General features: G+C 47.4%; 1 protein-coding gene across 1 annotated transcript in view; it reads left to right on the forward strand.

Moving 5' to 3' along the window:
• Nucleotides 1–19,553, forward strand: part of tmem163a (transmembrane protein 163a) — a 47,826-nt gene that overhangs the window by 19,406 nt on the left and 8,867 nt on the right. Inside the window, exons 3-5 of the mRNA XM_076998338.1 lie at nucleotides 13,267–13,310; nucleotides 14,010–14,101; nucleotides 14,821–14,917. Coding sequence (XP_076854453.1) covers nucleotides 13,267–13,310; nucleotides 14,010–14,101; nucleotides 14,821–14,917 — 233 coding nt within the window. The remainder of the gene's footprint in view (nucleotides 1–13,266; nucleotides 13,311–14,009; nucleotides 14,102–14,820; nucleotides 14,918–19,553) is intronic.

Genomic DNA, 19,553 nt, shown 5'->3' on the forward strand with positions numbered 1-19,553 from the left:
TTAGTTTTGTATCTGGCAGCCCGGCGTGTTGGTAATGGTACTGGATATTAGGAGGGATGTGAGACCAAAACACAAACAGAGCTGCCACTCCAGAATGGACCCGGCACAGGAGAACACACTGTAGCATTGATGTACAGTCCTGTATGTCATCTTAACATGTGTCCTTAATCTCTCATGACATATCACGGCCATTTTAGGATTTAGTACAGTGTATATATACACTCAGGGAGCTGGGAGAACGTGGTGTTGACAGTGCTAGCAAAAACAAACAAACAAACAAACAAACAAACAAACTCTGTAGTGCAAATAGTAGCAGTATCATTTTCACTTCCTCCACAAATATGCTGTTTCTGAAAGGAGAGGCCTTTTATTTTCTGTGGTTTGTCACCTACATTCTGGTGTTTTTAACTATTGGGTGATGATATTATTATCACACTATTATCACACTATTGGGTGATAATTACTTTTCATTTACAAATGTTGGAGACCTTTTATGATTGTACTGACACCAACGCACATGTCCCCCTTGGAAGGAGACGCTGACAGGCAGAATACGAGGTTTTCTCACTGATATGAAGGACTGGCGGGACCTTGTCTTGGATGATGGGTCATATAAAATATGTCACAACAGTGACTGTTAGATCTACATATTTAAGCAAAGCCGGCAAACCGGCGACCCTGTATTGACCTCCCTGCTGAGACAGGACAGTGTTTCCTAAATCAATGACCACATTCTCCTTGACTCCTTCACACACACTCTCCTCCACACAGAAGAGACGGGATCAACACAGTCACTGCTTACGCTGTCCTATCCAAAGAGTTAGCAGTACTGCCTTGAAGGCCCAGAGGGGCAGGAGGGGAAGGGGTAGTTCTGACCCACAGGGGAAGGGGTAGTTCTGACCCACAGGGGAAGGGGTAGTTCTGACCCACAGGGGAAGGGGTAGTTCTGACCCACAGGGGAAGGAGCACTCAGTCAGAATGGCCCAGTGCTGGAGCTCCTGAATTATTAATGACAACATATTGCAGCAGACAGGAGGGTGGGGTGGTTAGGGGTGGTGAGGGGTGGTGTAACACGGAGTGGAGGGGGGCAGGATGCATGTGCAGGATTTTTAAGTATTTTACTAAAGGACATTAACAGAAAGGGCACAAGTAAGACAAAATCAAAGAACATAAAACCTAACCAAAGCAATGATGAATAAACACAACAACTGGACAAAGACACAGGCACGGATATGAGAGGACAGACGGGTAGAACGGGCCTGACGCATTATGAATCGACCGCACATAGTGGCTGTGACACTTCTGATGCAGTGGCTGACTGATGGTCCAGTCATTTTTAAATAGATTTGCTGAACCACTAAATGGCTGACAGACTCTTGCCCTTTAGGAAATGAACCATTAGTTACACTGCAGCATCTATTATCCAGAAAAAATTAAATCGTCATAAATATGGCTTGCTGTGCATTTTGGAATTTTTTACCATTACCATTTTCTCCACATCAACAGAATGCAACCAGTCAAAACAGAATCACTATGTTCATCACTGAAGCTAAAGGATTCGGTTGGAATTCACAGTACACCCCACGTTATAATAACGCTGTTTTCTGAGCCTTTATCAGAGACTGGAGATTGCAGGAATGAGGACAAACCATGACAAAACATGCAAACACACACCAGAGATATTCAAAAGTTGCAAGAGTCTAGAGTCTAGACCAGGGGTCGGCAACCTTTGAGACATGGAGTGCCAACTTTAACATGTCTAGTCAATGAGTGTGCCACTATCAACAAATAAATTTGGAGGTGGTGGGGTGGGTGGGGGTGGCTAGTTTAAGAGTCTTTGACCGGGGTGGGGGTGGGGGGGTGTAAATGGACATAAATTAAGTATTATATCGCGATCGATCGCCAAGTATAAACGCCTCCGTCGCTCGCGCAGGTTGGTGTGAGGTGTGCGGAGTCACGCGCTACGGTCACTCGCGAAAGTATAATCCATTAAAATAATAATTTATATTAATTTATAATTTTTTTTGCTGATGCTGGTCCAGCGTGTTGTGTGCCAGTGATTATGCCTCGGCGTGCCAACTGTGCCATAGGTTGCCGATCCCTGGTCTAGAGTAAGGCTAGAGTCGAAGTCAAGTTGTGAGTATTTATGCTGGAGTCCAAGTCAAATCTCTAGTCAATACCAGGATAAGCTTAGAGAAAGGAGATGGAAAATAACTATTTTATATACATATACTGTAATGGTAAACTGTAGATGAGTTTGTGAGGTACAACATTCAGTTGATAGGGCTCTCATATATTTTTAATCCACACACATACATATGCATGCACATACACACACCCCCACACACACATACACACACATTACTTCTGTTGAGGTGTGGAAGTCAATGATTGCAAATGTTGTTTGATTGAAATGTATGTCTAGCACCGTGGACTACGTCTTGTTTGTATGGAGAAAGATTAATGCTGACCTGTGTAAAATGTCCAGCAGAGATTCTATGTGTAATGTCTATGTCTGTCAACAGATCTAAAATTGAATTTTCAGAGACTCTAGGACTTGTGGCTCAGTGTTTCTCCTCCTGAAACATCTCTTAGGGTTTGATCCATGTATTGGTCCTCCAACACTCACATTAATAGTTCATGGTTCAGCTTTATTTAGCACCACATTTCAGTTTCAGGCTTAATAGGAGACAATAGGAGTTGAACAAATGACATTTTCCCGTTTTCTCCTGAAGCATAACTGTTCATCAACAGATTTGTGATGAATACGCTTTCAGCTGAGAAGGAATGAGACCTGCTAAGATGGGAGATGTCAGTGACTGGTGTCCCAGCATCTAATGAAACTGCACCAGGCATCATTACACGGCTGGGCCACTCGAGTTATACATGAGTGAGTCGTTGCTATAAATGGTTCAGGAGATGAGCAAAACATAGTTTCAGCTGCTATTATTTTCTTGTGGAAAACTATTTTGTTTATTCTAATGCACTTTTGAACCAGTTTTAGACTGTAATGGTAAACTGTAGTTTGTGTAGTTGTGTAGGCAGTTTGTAGTTTGTGAGGTATACAACATTCAGTTGGTAGAGCTCTCATATTTTTTTAATCCACTTTTTCTATTTCTGTTTATTATGTTTTCCTGTTGCAGATTGTTGCATGAATGTCAAAGTCAAAGTCAAATGTATATATATAGCGCTTTTCACAACACGTTGTCATAAAGCAGCTTTATAATTGTATGGGTCCAGATCCCTAATGAGCAAGACAAAGATGACAGTGGCAAGGAAAAACTCCCTACAGTCAGTGTACAGTATGAACATGTAAATGAACATATGGACAAGCACATACAATAATCTAATCTATTTTCTAACGTTGTATAACATAGGTGCCAATATCTGTGAATAAGATATAGTATTTATATATATAGTGTGTATTTGTCTGTATAATTTGATTCTGTGTAATTTGTGTGTTAACGGGCAGCCCAATGGAGGATGGGTTCCCTTTTAAGTCTTGGTCCTCCCGAGGTTTCTTCCTATTCCCCACCATCATAGGGAGTTTTTCCTTGCCACTGTCGCCTTTGGCTTGCTCATTAGGGATTTGGACCCATAATATTGTTAACCTTGTAAATCCTGTAAAGCTGCTTTGTGACAAAGCAGAGAGTGCTTTTCACAACAAAGATGTGTTGTGAAAAGCACTATACAAATAAATTTGATTTGATTTGATTTGATTTATAGTTTTTAAGTAAATGTTGAAATTATTGTACCAAACGTATTATACAATACTGTTGGTGTATGTGTGTGATTTGATAGTGTTGATTGTTACATTACCCTTCACAAATGAGTTGTTATATATAAGACTAAAGAGTGTGTTACTACTACAGTAGTTGAGTAGCTAACTACTACTAGTTGATCAGAAGATAAATAAATAATGCCAGGAAGATAAGTATCTATGAAGGATTATTACCTATTAAACAGTCCATTTTAATCAGATATTTACACTTAGCTATTAAAAGATCTTTCATTTCACTTGCTCCTGTAGTTACTTCTGCTGGTTCTTTAGCTGTGAACTTTTCCATCCAGAAACAGCGTTGTGGGGCTAGACCCGGCGTTCCAGCTCTACTATGTTTGTACTTTTTGGGAAGCCACTGAAGGCGTTTCAGCCAAATCCTGCGAGCTGAAACGTCCTGCTAGCTGACACATCCTGCTAGCTGAAACGTCCTGCGAGCTGAAACGTCCTGCGAAAGCGTTTCAGCTAAATCCTGCGAGCTGAAACGTCCTGCTAGCTGACACGTCCTGCTAGCTGAAACATCCTGCTGGCTGACACGTCCTGCTAGCTGACACGTCCTACGAGCTGAAACATCCTGCTAGCTGAAACGTCCTGCGAGCTGAAATGTCCTGCGAGCTGAAATGCCCTGCGAGCTGACACGTCCTGCTAGCTGAAACGTCCTGCGAGCTGAAACGTCCTGCGAAGTCGTTTCAGCCAAATCCGGCTAGCTGAAACGTCCTGCTAGCTGACACGTCCTGCGAGCTGAAACGTCCTGCTAGCTGACACGTCCTGCTAGCTGACACGTCCTGCTAGCTGAAATGTCCTGCGAGCTGACACGTCCTGCGAGCTGAAACGTCCTGCTAGCTGAAACGTCCTGCTACCTGAAACGTCCTGCTACCTGAAACGTCCTGCGAGCTGAAACGTCCTGCGAGCTGACATGTCCTGCTAGCCGAACGTCCTGCTAGCTGAAACGTCCTGCGAGCTGAAACGTCCTGCGAGCTGAAATGTCCTGCTAGCTGAAACGTCCTGCTAGCTGACACGTCCTGCGAGCTGAAACGTCCTGCTAGCTGACACGTCCTGCGAGCTGAAATGTCCTGCGAGCTGACACGTCCTGCTAGCTGAAACGTCCTGCGAGCTGAAACGTCCTGCGAGCTGAAACGTCCTGCGAGCTGAAATGTCCTGTTAGCTGAAACGTCCTGCTAGCTGACACGTCCTGCGAGCTGACACGTCCTGCTAGCTGAAATGTCCTGCGAGCTGACACGTCCTGCTAGCTGAAATGTCCTGCGAGCTGACACGTCCTGCTAGCTGAAATGTCCTGCTAGCTGACACGTCCTGCTAGTGGCATCTGCTTTGCTCACGCGTCAGTGGTCCTTTAAGGAGACACCGTGTGCAGGGCAGAGGTCACCGGACGTCTCCTCTTACCATTGGTCCGTGTGCTCAATGCTACCTCATGGGAAATTGTTCAGGACTCAGGTAAGGGTGCACAGCCCTGCGTGTAACTGTCACGCCAGCATCACCGTTCGGCTAGCAGCAGTTGCGGATGCTGGGAGGCGGAGTCTGGTCAGGGTTGCCATGGCATGCCTCGCTGCTCGGTTGCTATGAAACATTGTGGTCTGGTCTGTGCCTTCAAAATTCAGAGATCAATGGAACAGCATGTTTCACCACCGGCAGTGGAAGAGGAAACAAACGTGTCCTTGAATGTGAGATGAAGACTGTTACAACAGGCCTTACCATAGCGTGACACCTGCATTCAACACAGGCCTGTAATACCTGCCCATAATCAGTCAAATATAAGTACTGTGGACTGGTTATGTTTTAAGATCAAGAACTAGAAACAGAAGCAATGGATTCCCATCAGTCCTGATGTTTTATTACAGACTTTTTGGTCATAATCACATCACTAGTTGTATATGAAATTTTGTGTGTGCATTGCAAAATGTCTTCTTGCAATAATTCTCTTGACACTATTTAAATTTCATACATTCATTAAATGCATTTATGGATGTATTTAATTAAAACTGAATTTATACTTTGAATTAAATTTTATGCTCTCTCCTCTCTACTTGGTTGTACCAGCACCATTTTTACAGACACTGTAAAATTATTATATGCTATTAATAAATTATCAGTTCCTTCATCTTGTAGCACATAAAGTAGAACATCAGAGTCATTTTGTGATTGTGCCCGGCCGCCAGTCATACAAGAACACACACACCAGCCAATCATCATCTTCAGCCACTCCCCCGCACACACACACCAGCCAATCATCATCTTCAGCCACTCCCCCGCACACACACACCAGCCAATCATCATCTTCAGCCACTCCCCCGCACACACACACCAGCCAATCATCATCTTCAGCCACTCCCCCGCACACACACACCAGCCAATCATCATCTTCAGCCACTCCCCCGCACACACACCAGCCAATCATCATCTTCAGCCACTCCCCCGCACACACACACCAGCCAATCATCATCTTCAGCCACTCCCCCGCACACACACCAGCCAATCATCATCTTCAGCCACTCCCCCGCACACACACCAGCCAATCATCATCTTCAGCCACTCCCCCGCACACACACACCAGCCAATCATCATCTTCAGCCACTCCCCCGCACACACACCAGCCAATCATCATCTTCAGCCACTCCCCCGCACACACACACCAGCCAATCATCATCTTCAGCCACTCCCCCGCACACACACCAGCCAATCATCATCTTCAGCCACTCCCCCGCACACACACCAGCCAATCATCATCTTCAGCCACTCCCCCGCACACACACACCAGCCAATCATGATCTTCAGCCACTCCCCCCCACACACACACCAGCCAATCATGATCTTCAGCCACTCCCCCGCACACACACCAGCCAATCATCATCTTCAGCCACTCCCCCGCACACACACACCAGCCAATCATCATCTTCAGCCACTCCCCCGCACACACACCAGCCAATCACCGTCTTCAGCCACTCCCCCGCACACACACACCAGCCAATCATGATCTTCAGCCACTCCCCCCCACACACACACCAGCCAATCATGATCTTCAGCCACTCCCCCACACACACACACCTGCCAATCATCATCTTCAGCCACTCCCCCGCACACACACACCAGCCAATCATCATCTTCAGCCACTCCCCCGCACACACACCAGCCAATCATCATCTTCAGCCACTCCCCCGCACACACACACCAGCCAATCATGATCTTCAGCCACTCCCCCCCACACACACACCAGCCAATCATGATCTTCAGCCACTCCCCCGCACACACACCAGCCAATCACCGTCTTCAGCCACTCCCCCGCACACACACACCAGCCAATCATGATCTTCAGCCACTCCCCCCCACACACACACCAGCCAATCATGATCTTCAGCCACTCCCCCACACACACACACCTGCCAATCATCATCTTCAGCCACTCCCCCGCACACACACACCAGCCAATCATCATCTTCAGCCACTCCCCCGCACACACACACCAGCCAATCATGATCTTCAGCCACTCCCCCCCCACACACACACCAGCCAATCATGATCTTCAGCCACTCCCCCGCACACACACCAGCCAATCATCATCTTCAGCCACTCCCCCGCACACACACACCAGCCAATCATCATCTTCAGCCACTCCCCCGCACACACACCAGCCAATCACCGTCTTCAGCCACTCCCCCGCACACACACACCAGCCAATCATGATCTTCAGCCACTCCCCCCCACACACACACCAGCCAATCATGATCTTCAGCCACTCCCCCACACACACACACCTGCCAATCATCATCTTCTGCCACTCCCCCGCACAAACGCACCAGCCAATGATGATCTTCAGCCACTCCCCCGCACTGACACACCTGCCAATCATGATCTTCAGCCACTCCCCCTGTCTCAATCACCCATTTATTAGTTCTCCTGTTCCACCTGTCACCACCCTCTCCTTCTCCCTAAACACTGCAGGTGCCACTGCAGGTTTCTTGCTCTTTTAATGACTTTTGGCATTTATTCTTTGTTTGAGCTAAAACACATTGCCCTTTCCCCCCAAGTCATGGCTCGTGCCTGTGAAATGTGTCAAAATGTCACATTTGCACTCATTAAGCTATGTTACAATAATCGGAGCACCATTATTATATTAGAGACACCACCACTGGAAATAACCACAAACTTTACAAATAATGGGATGTTTACTGATTAACCAGCAATGATAGAGTAAATACTGCATTAAACAATAGAGAGATGAATAAGGACACATACATTGACTTCACTAATATACAGCTAACAAAGTAAAATATTAACAAGGAAACATGAAGGAATTAAGAAATAACTAGTAACAAAATAAGTTTCAAAACAATATAAAGTAACAGAATAATGTAACTTAATTGTAACTGTACATAAAATGTGAAATGCAGTTCCCCACAGGGCCCGGCCCACTAACTACAACACACACCACTGCCTCACAGTCACGGTGTGAGGGAGAGGAATCTGACAGAGACGGAGAACATTTATTAAAGGACAGAAATGCAATGACAATCTTCATCACCTTTCGTTGGTGTTTTGCTCAATTAAGCACAAGATACCCCCAGAATTTACAGTACTATATTCAATATACTGGATATCCTCTGGTAAAATCCATATTGGCCTCCTCAGTAACTAATGCTGTACCCAACCACATTGGCATCGTTAATGCATGCTCAGTGGTGCCAATTCCATATGGATTATTACTTAATATGTCACCAAGAATCCTCCAACATGGCAGCTCCAGTGACTATAGCCTTACCCAGATCCAGTGACTATAGCCTTACCCATATCCAGTGACTATAGCCTTACCCAGATCCAGTGATTATAGCCTTACTCAGCTCCAGTGACTATAGCCTTACGCAGATCCAGTGACTATAGCCTTACCCATATCCAGTGACTATAGCCTTACCCAGATCCAGTGATTATAGCCTTACTCAGCTCCAGTGACTATAGCCTTACTCAGCTCCAGTGACTATAGCCTTGTCCAGCTCCAGTGACTATAGCCTTACTCAGCTCCAGTGACTATAGCCTTACCCAGATCCAGTGATTATAGCCTTACTCAGCTCCAGTGACTATAGCCTTACCCAGATCCAGTGATTATAGCCTTACTCAGCTCCAGTGACTATAGCCTTACCCAGATCCAGTGATTATAGCCTTACTCAGCTCCAGTGACTATAGCCTTACCCAGATCCAGTGATTATAGCCTTACTCAGCTCCAGTGACTATAGCCTTACCCAGATCCAGTGATTATAGCCTTACTCAGCTCCAGTGACTATAGCCTTACCCAGATCCAGTGACTATAGCCTTACTCAGCTCCAGTGACTATAGCCTTACTCAGCTCCAGTGACTATAGCCTTTCCCAGATCCAGTGATTATAGCCTTACTCAGCTCCAGTGACTATAGCCTTACCCAGATCCAGTGACTATAGCCTTACTCAGCTCCAGTGACTATAGCCTTGTCCAGCTCCAGTGACTATAGCCTTACCCAGATCCCGTGACTATAGCCTTACTCAGCTCCAGTGACTATAGCCTTACTCAGCTCCAGTGACTATAGCCTTACCCAGATTCAGTGACTATAGCCTTGTCCAGCTCCAGTGACTATAGCCTTACCCAGATCCAGTGACTATAGCCTTACTCAGCTCCAGTGACTATAGCCTTACTCAGCTCCAGTGACTCTAGCCTTACTCAGCTCCAGTGACTATAGCCTTACCCAGATTCAGTGACTATAGCCTTACTCAGCTCCAGTGACTATAGCCTTACCCAGCTCCAGTGACTATAGCCTTGTCCAGCTCCAGTGACTATAGCCTTACTCAGCTCCAGTGACTATAGCCTTACCCAGATCCAGTGATTATAGCCTTACTCAGCTCCAGTGACTATAGCCTTACCCAGATCCAGTGATTATAGCCTTACTCAGCTCCAGTGACTATAGCCTTACCCAGATCCAGTGACTATAGCCTTACTCAGCTCCAGTGACTCTAGCCTTACTCAGCTCCAGTGACTCTAGCCTTACCCAGCTCCAGTGACTATAGCCTTACCCAGATCCAGTGACTATAGCCTTACTCAGCTCCAGTGACTCTAGCCTTACTCAGCTCCAGTGACTCTAGCCTTACCCAGCTCCAGTGACTATAGCCTTACTCAGCTCCAGTGACTCTAGCCTTACCCAGATCCAGTGACTATAGCCTTACTCAGCTCCAGTGACTCTAGCCTTACTCAGCTCCAGTGACTATAGCCTTACCCATATCCAGTGACTATAGCCTTACCCATATCCAGTGACTATAGCTTTACCCAGATCCAGTGACTATAGCCTTACCCATATCCAGTGACTATAGCCTTACTCAGCTCCAGTGACTATAGCCTTACTCAGCTCCAGTGACTATAGCCTTACTCAGCTCCAGTGACTATAGCCTTGTCCAGCTCCAGTGACTATAGCCTTGTCCAGCTCCAGTGACTATAGCCTTACCCAGCTCCAGTGACTATAGCCTTGTCCAGCTCCAGCTCCATCAGTGCATGCACCACCAGTTACATCGGGATCTACCAGTCTAGCCATGACAATGACACAACAGTTCACTCATCTTCTCAGTCCTCCGTGTGCCTGAGAGTCCAAACATCTCAGCCGTTCCAGCTTTATAATACATTCCCCAACTAAGCTGTGCTCTCCTTAACCACAACCACTGACTAGCCCTGTCAGATACTTCAGATAATTCCTTCACAGCTACCCTTAGCCTCTGAACCCAGACCTGCTGTAACGCGGGAGTACTGGGAGGTACTCACCGCGTATAGTGATAGAAGAAAGGTGGATCCAAGTGCCGTTTAACAGCACAACAGCGTTTGTCAGAACAGAACGCGAGTGCGAGAGTTAAAACACGAAACACAACCCAAATGAATAAACGAAAGCAACGCGGAAAAGTCAACGCGAGAAAATAAAAGGAAAGTCGTGGAAGCACGGTAAAACGATAAACAAAACCCAACGCGGAAAAATCAACGCGTGAAAAATAAAGCTCAACCGTAAGGAGACGGGAGAAACAAACAAAACAATAAACGTAACTTAAACAGCGCAGACACAGGCAACGTGAAAACGAAACTAAAGATGCCAGAGAAGGTGGCTGGCCAGCAGGCAGAAAAACGCCGCAGCAAAACAAAACCCCTTCCTAAAATATAAAGTCAGAATAAAGACAGGAAGAAAAAACAGACTTGGGAAAACTTGAGGTAGGTCAGAGCGACGCAGGAGATAGAATCTCGAAGAAGAGAAGGAGAGACAGAGAGAGAGCGGCGACGAGACACCTTGTAACTTGGAGAGTGCAACTTCGGGGAATGAAGGAGCAGGCTGATAGCGCGAGGGCAAAACCGAACGAATCAGCAATGATCCGTTTCCCACAGCTTCCTTAAGAAGGCTTCAGACAGCTGAAACAGATCATTGCTGATTACGCCCCGCAAGTCTAGGACTGACTCGGGTGCCCCTCCTGGTGGTGGAGGGAGTGGCATCCGAGCCAGCCCTGACACCTGCAATAGAGGATGTGTCTGACCTACAGTGGGGAACCGTTAGAGCCCTCTACGCCCTCTCAGAGGGCCTAAAATATTCTTAAAACATAAATACATATAATATAATTTATCCAATTTTATTTTATCTACTTACAGTTTTACAATCGACATCTAAACAATTACAAAATTATAAGCAAATAAATTATTCAATCGTGTCTATTCAATCTGTGTTGGAAGGTGAGGGGTTAAGTGGAAGCCTGTGAGCCTGTGTCTCCCCCTATCAGGACTGTGATGCCCGCTGTTCGTTTACAGAGGGCCTGGCAGTTATAATTCAGTGCAATACCAGTTTCAAATGACAGTAAAATTGACCAATCATATCTTGCCTCATTCATCATTAACTGTATGATAATTTCCCCCCGCTGTGGCGATGCTAGCTGTCGTTAGCGTACCACTGCTAGCTAGTTTCGATTCATTCCTTTGATGCCCTCGTGCGTGTTGTTTACATATTCCGCTCCCGAGGAACACGGTGCTGTGAACCTTATTTTGTTGGAACCTTATTTTGCTTAAGAAGTTATCTAGTACAGATATTATTGTTTATTGCGTTTCTAAAGCTGTACTGTCATCTCAATTTTTTATTTATTTTTTTTATTGCAGTTAATTAGGAGAGGAAACAATTAGGGAGGGTGTTTGGGAGCGGGCCCAGGTATAATGGTTCGCTACTGCTGACCTAGCAACACATTCCCTCCTGTTGACCTTTGGCCCTCTTGTACGGTGCCCTGTCTGAGACTCAATTTTTCACCGTGGGCCAAATGGTTCAGATTACTGATCTAGTCCTAATTTCCCTAGATAGTTTAACAACAGTTTAATAGCCTGAGATTGATAACTGCACCACTGTTTTATGGAGATAGTTATCTGCATGTTGGATAACTTTCCCCAAACCTGTTATAAAATAATTTTTTTCTGACAAAAAAAAAAAGCTCATGGCTTTGACTGTAGTGAGTGCAGCCTTGTTCACCTCTAGTTTGGGCTGAGGCAGATAATCACTCTTCTTCATTACCTGGCTGAGGTGCGTTAAATCTAACTGGGAGTAAATGTGAACAAAATTTAAATATGGGGTACTCAACTTGTTACGGTGACAGTCCCGGACCCTTCCCTGTGGGCGTGCCGCTATGTTGTCTGCGTGCTGTTATGTCCATATTAGTACTTCTGTGGGTGTGGGTTGTCCGTGAGCATGTTCGTAGTATCACCTGTGCCTTGTCTCGAGATCACGAGGGTCTGTGTTAATCACCTATTTAATGTGCGTTCGCGCAGTGTCTTGTGCTCGTCTTTGTCTAAAGTTTCGTGTCTGCGAGAGTGTTGGTTGTGTGCTGCTCGCGCTCCACCCGGAGCTTACGTGTCGTTGTCCAATAAAGAGTATATGTTCACCGTCAACGTCGTGGTGTCTGCCTCCTACACCCGTCGTTACACAACTAGAATCCAAAAAAGATGATCAATTTGTATTTTATAACACCAGTGCCCATAGCTGCCTATGAGTGGTGGGTGGTAAATTCAGTGCCATCCTGCCTGTAGCTTTTGATTAAACTTTTTCAATAACTTGGTCAGTGATTTACAGAAGAGAGGTTTCTTCAGAAACCTTGAACACAGAATAAAGGGATTTGATGTCAGTGGTGTCTCATTCAGTGACTGAAATGAAAAATACCACTGAATTAGAATCCAAATTTACAATAAATAATCTATTTTGGAGGATTGTGGGTTCTGTGTTTTCAACAGGACAAAAACTGTGCAAGAGTCTTTTGAACCTCCTCATCCGTATTTACTTCATGTGTGAACACATACATCATTTCTAATTGTCATTAAAACAAATGCCAATATTGTATTTCCACAGGTCTCAAATAAGGTTGTAAGAATAGTTGTGACAAGATCTGTGTGTTTACATTGCTGCCAGGGGCAACCATTCTCTCTCTCTCTCTCTCTCTCTCTCTCTGTCGTCATCTCTAGCTGTATCCTTCATGAGGCACAGTGCATCGGCCTTTGGGTTTGCAGTAAGTATAACCAATTCTGAAGTGATAAATTATTATCTAGTGGCGCTTGAAGGTTACCGTGGTTCCTCAGGCTCTTGATTTATGATGTTAACATAATTTCTTCTGTATGATAGTACAGTTAAGCACTTTGCTGTCAGAGTGTGGCTAATTGATAATATTTTTCCAGCGTCAAGCCTGTTTTGGTTGAGTTGTTATTAAAAGATGTTAAAAGAAATAAATCTCATTCATCAAGGCTCTAATAACGAGGCTGATATTGTCAGTGGACATGGATAACTTGTGTTGGGCTTTCAATCAGCATATGAGCAGTAAGATAAAACCACGTTACCCACACAGCTCACTTGACCGTGCTAGTCGGACTGTTATTAAACCAATTATTGTAATTATATATGTTTATCTCAAATGTATTCTGTGTCATTTCACAAGTGAATGACATGCCACATGTCTTTGTTTATTCACTCAGTGGCTGGTGATTGGTTGGCTTTATTGCTGTTTGTGTGTGGGCTAACTAGCAAACCCAAAACAATGACCTCTGATAGGACAGCTTGCTATAGACAGCTGGGATTCAAACCCATGGGATTCAAACCCATGTCCTGGCAAACATTATAAATGCAATTTTTCTTTTAGATTTCTATATGTATGCATCTGTTGCTTTAAGTATGATGTCCACTACTTCACAATGACTCAACTGTTTCCATCCAGTTCGACGCTACATTAGACGTGCTGTCGTCCGTCATCGTGCTGTGGCGATACAGCAATGCAGCGGCCGTACACTCTGCCCACAGGGAGTACATGTGAGTTCTGCACTTAAAGCTACCGCTAACAAAACACGCTGACTCAAAACGCTGCACTGATTCTACCATTAAACTTTCTTGATTAAAGTATAATTACTGTGTCATTTGTCAAATCACTTTCCTTTTGAAGTGAAATTATAACCTTTGAACTGAAATAGTAAAAAGAATTTGGTGCATAACTAATGCCATATTAGACCAGTATGAGTTAAACACTTGTAACTCAACCCAGAGTCCCTCACTATTACAATAGCATCATGTTATTACTTACTGTGCTGTCTTACCACTCCAATCCACTGTTTAATTGCCATCACACACACACACACGCACGCACACACACACACACACACACACACACACTCTCTCTCACATACACACACACACACACACACACACACACACACACACACACACACACACACTCTTTCTCTCTCTCTCACACACGCACACACACACACACACACACACACACACACACACACACACACACTCTCTCTCTCTCTCTCTCTCTCTCACACACACACACAGTTCTTGCCTCATCAAGGCCCTGTTCTCCCTATAATGTGCACCACTCCAGTAAGACCTGATGGGAGGAGCCTCACGTTTTAGCTCCTCCCTCTATTGGCCTGATGGAGCATGCGGAGGTGTGGAGTGTATGTTGAAGGACTCGTTGAGGTGTTTTCCATTACTTGACCTTTTCCACTTTGCCTCCCCGTCTTCAGAGCTTGTGTGATCCTGGGGGTCGTGTTCATCCTCTCATCCATGTGCATCCTGGGAAAAGCAATTCACGATCTGGCTACCAGGATGCTGCCAGAAGTGGTGAGTGTCTCTCACACCAGCTCCAGTCTGTATGTGCTGCATTGTGAATCTCTGCTGCTGAGGACTGTTGGTTAGGAAATGTGTTTATAGTCTTTTACGTCCATGTGTGTCTATAACATTCAGAGGAGTGTGATGTATTTATCTGATACTGTGTGTAAAGGGAAATGTACCATGGTGCAGTCTGAGACTGGACCACAGACATGATGCTGTAGAACTGATGGTGGTGTCAGGGTGGAGCTGTGAGAGAAGGTGGTGGTGTCAGGGTGGAGCTGTGAGAAGGTGGTGGTGTCAGGGTGGAGTTGTGAGATGTATGTATGAGAGATGTATGAGAGACCATGTATCGACTACCGGGGGCTTAACAAGGTCACAGTCAAGGATCGTCACCCATTACCCCTCATGGCTACCGCCTTTGAGGCCCTCCAGCAGGCCACTATCTTTAGTAAGCTCGACCTGAGGAGTGCCTACAATTTAGTCAGGGTAAGGGAGGGTGACGAGTGGAAGACTGCGTTTATCACGCCCTCTGGCCACTATGAGTATCTTGTCATGCCCTTTGGTTTAATGAACGCCCCGGCCGTGTTCCAGCGCTTCATTAACGAAGTCCTGAGGGAGGCTCTGGACAGATATGTCTTCGTTTATTTAGATGATATTCTCATCTACAGCAAATCCGAGGCAGAACACATAAAACACGTCCGGCGGGTGCTCCAACTACTCCTCGAGAACCACTTATACATCAAACTAGAAAAGTCGTTATTTCATGTACAGGAAATAGGCTTTCTAGGCTACCGTATCGCCCAAAACACCCTGGCCATGGACCCCTCTAAGGTCCGGGCCGTTGCTCATTGGCCCACTCCTACCTCACTCCGCCTGGTGCAGCGTTTTTTAGGATTCGCCAATTTCTACCGTCGTTTCATTAAGGCCTTTAGCACCCTTGCGGCTCCTCTGATCACCCTCACCAAGAAGAGCCCCGGTCCTTTTGTCTGGACTCCTGAAGCTCAGCAGGCTTTCGACGACCTCAAAAAACGGTTCACTTCCGAACCTGTGTTGCGCATGCCGGATCCCGACCTACCGTTTGTTGTAGAGGTCGATGCCTCAGACTATGGGATAGGCGCCGTTCTCTCCCAGAGAACCGGGTCCCCTCCTAAGCTCCATCCGTGTGCGTATTATTCCCATCGCATGTCCCCCGCTGAACGCAATTACGATGTAGGGGACAAGGAACTTTTGGCCGTTAAATTAGCCCTAGAAGAATGGAGACACTGGTTGGAGGGGGCTAAGCACCCTTTCCTGGTCTGGACCGACCATAAGAACCTGGCCTACCTCCAGCAGGCCAAGCGTCTGAATCCCAGACAAGCCAGGTGGTCCTTGTTTTTCGGGCGTTTTGATTTCACACTCTCCTATCCTCCGGGCACAAAAAACGCCAAGCCTGATGCTCTGTCCCGTCAGTGGGAGTCGCCTCCTCACACCTCTGAGCCCAGCACCGTGCTGCCCGCCTCCAAAATTGTGGCACCCCTGCAGTGGGCCATAGAAACAGAGGTTAAACAGGCTCTTACCAGTGACCCAGGGCCTGGGGGTGGTCCCTCCGACCGTCTCTACGTCCACCCTAGGTTACGCAAGAAGGTTATGGAGTGGGGTCACGCTTCACCCTTCGCTGCTCATCCCGGGTCACGGCGTACTCTGAAACTCATCCAGGGTAGGTTCTGGTGGCCCGGGATGGACCAAGAGGTGACTCATTTCGTCACCGCCTGCGAAACGTGCACCAGAAATAAGGTGACCCATACCAAACCCGCCGGTCTGTTACGCCCTTTGCCCATACCGTCAAGACCTTGGACGCACGTGGCCTTAGACTTTGTTACCGGGTTGCCTCCCTCTCGGGGTAACACCACTATTCTGGTCATCGTGGACCGGTTTTCTAAAACCGCCAGGTTCCTGGCCTTACCTCGGCTTCCCTCTGCCCGCGAGACAGCGTCTCTCTTCCTGCACAACATAGTCCGGCACCACGGCTTTCCTGCCGACGTGGTGTCCGACAGGGGGCCCCAATTCACCAGTCGTTTTTGGGGTTCTTTCCTGAAGCTCTTGGGGGCCAGGGCTAGTTTGTCCTCTGGGTATCACCCCCAGACCAATGGTCAGACGGAGCGCACCAACCAAGACCTCGAGCAGACGCTTCGGTGTCTGGCTTCCTCGAACCCCTCCTCCTGGTCGGACCAGCTTCTGTGGGCCGAGTATGCCCATAACACCTTGTGGCACTCGGCCCTCAGGATGTCCCCCTTTGAATGCCTCTACGGGTACGCCCCTCCTATGTTCGCTAACCAGGAGGAGGAGGCGGCCGTTCCGGGTGCCCGGGCTATGGTGCGGCGATGTAGGTTGGCCTGGCGTAGGGCCCGTAAGGCCTTAATGTCTGCCTCCTCCGGCTACTGTCGGAGCGCCGATAGGCACCGGCTTCCTGCCCTGTCGTTTCGCCCGGGTCAGCGCGTTTGGTTGTCCGCTAAGGACCTGCCTGTCCGCGGCGGGACCAAGAAGCTGGCTCCTCGCTACCTGGGTCCCTTCAAGGTGGACAGGCGCATCAACCCGGTCGCTTACCGGTTGGTGCTCCCGCCCTCTATGAGGGTCCACCCGGTGTTTCACGTTTCGCGTCTCCGTCCTGTTCTATGTAACATGCCCCGTGCTCCTGCCCCGCCGGCTCCCCGCATGGTCGACGGCGGTCCTGTGTACACGGTCAACCGGTTGTTGGACCACCGCCGTGTTCGGGGTCGGGACCAGTACCTGGTTGACTGGACGGGTTACGGCCCCGAGGAGCGCTCCTGGGTCCCCGCCTCTCGCGTCGTTGACAGGTCCTTGATCCGGGATTTCCGCCGTGCCAGGGCCGTCGCGTTGGGCCCGCGTGGTCTCGGGCCTAGAGGGGGGGGCTCTGTCAGGGCTGACTCGGCTGCCACTCCCTCTACCACCAGGGGGGGCACCCGAGCCAGTCCTAGACTTGCTGCACGTAATCAGCAATGATTCGTTTCAGCTGTTCTAAGGCTTCTTAAGAAAGCTTTTGGAAACGGATCATTGCTGATTCGTTGTGGTTTCCATGCGCTTTCAGCCGGTATCCTCGGTCTCTGTTGTTTACTCTCACGAGTTACAAGGTGTCTCATCACCTCTCTCTATCTTTGTTTGTCTCCTGCTCTCCTTCGAGATTTCTCTCCTGCGTCGTTCCCTGACCTTCCTCAAGTTTTCACAAGCCTATTTCTCTTCCTGTCATTTATTTGTCTTTGTTTTTGTGAAGGGTTTTGTTTTGTTTGCGGCGTTTTCTGCCTGCTGGCCAGCTTCCTTCACTGGCATTTTTAGTTTCGTTTTCGCGTCGCTTTCATCCGCGCTATTTCTGTTACGTTTGTTTTATTTATTTATTTTTCTCGCGTCTCCTTACGGGTGAGCTCTTGTTTTGTCACGCGTTGAGTTTTTCCGCGTTCGTTTTGTTTCATTGTTTTTACCGTGCTATCACGGTTTATTTTGTTTCCCCTTTCACGCGTCGAGTTTTCCGCGTTTGTTTTGTTTGTTTGGTTCAGCGTGATTACTTTCTTGTGTTTTGTTTTTACATACGCTGGTGTGGTGTTAGACGGCACTTGGGTCCTCCTATTCTCACTCACTATACGCGGTGGGTACTTTCCTGTACTCCCGCGTTACAGTCAGAAGGTGGTGGTGTCAGGGTGGAGCTGTGGGAGAAGGTGGTGGTGTCAGGGTGGAGTTGTGAGAAGGTGGTGGAGTCAGGGTGGAGCTGTGGGAGAAGGTAGTGAAGTCAGGGTGCAGCTGTGAGAAGGTGGTGGTGTCAGGGTGGAGTTGTAAGAAGTTGGTGGAGTCAGGATGGAGCTGTCAGAAGGTGGTGGTGTCAGTGTGGAGCTGTGAGAAGGTGGTGGTGTCAGGGTGGAGCTGTGTGAGAAGGTGGTGGTGTCAGGGTGGAGCTGTGTGAGAAGGTGGTGGTGTCAGGGTGGAGTTGTGAGATGGTGGTTGTGTCAGGGTGGAGTTGTGAGAAGGTGGTGGAGTCAGGGTGGAGTTGTGAGAAGGTGGTGGAGTCAGGGTGGAGCTGTGAGAAGGTGGTGGTGTCAGGGTGGAGCTGTGGGAAGGAGGTGGTGTCAGGGTGGAGCTGTGTGAGAAGGTGGTGGTGTCAGGGTGGAGCTGTGAGAAGGTGGTGGTGTCAGGGTGGAGTTGTGAGAAGGTGGTGGAGTCAGGGTGGAGCTGTGAGAAGGTGGTGGTGTCAGGGTGGAGCTGTGTGAGAAGGTGGTGGTGTCAGGGTGGAGCTGTGAGAAGGTGGTGGAGTCAGGGTGGAGCTGTGTGAGAAGGTGGTGGTGTCAGGGTGGAGCTGTGAGAAGGTGGTGGAGTCAGGGTGGAGTTGTGAGAGAAGTGGTGTTTATGTATAAGAAATGAGTGTCTGAAAACCAACACTGAGTGCAGAATATCTTAAAAATGTTGAAACGATTCTGACCAAATTCTAAAATAAGTCTAAAAATCACAGAAACCTCAACACTCCATTCTAGAAGTAACCCAACACTAATGAGGCAGAGAGAATCATTTGTCTGCCATGGCGACGCTCTCCTTGGTAACCATTAGTTTCCTTGACGCTGTAATTGCCTCCAGCCAAGTCATCAGTTTTTCGCCTGAATATTTC

The sequence above is a fragment of the Brachyhypopomus gauderio genome, chromosome 3, assembly GCF_052324685.1.
Source record: "Brachyhypopomus gauderio isolate BG-103 chromosome 3, BGAUD_0.2, whole genome shotgun sequence".
Lineage (NCBI taxonomy): Eukaryota > Metazoa > Chordata > Actinopteri > Gymnotiformes > Hypopomidae > Brachyhypopomus > Brachyhypopomus gauderio.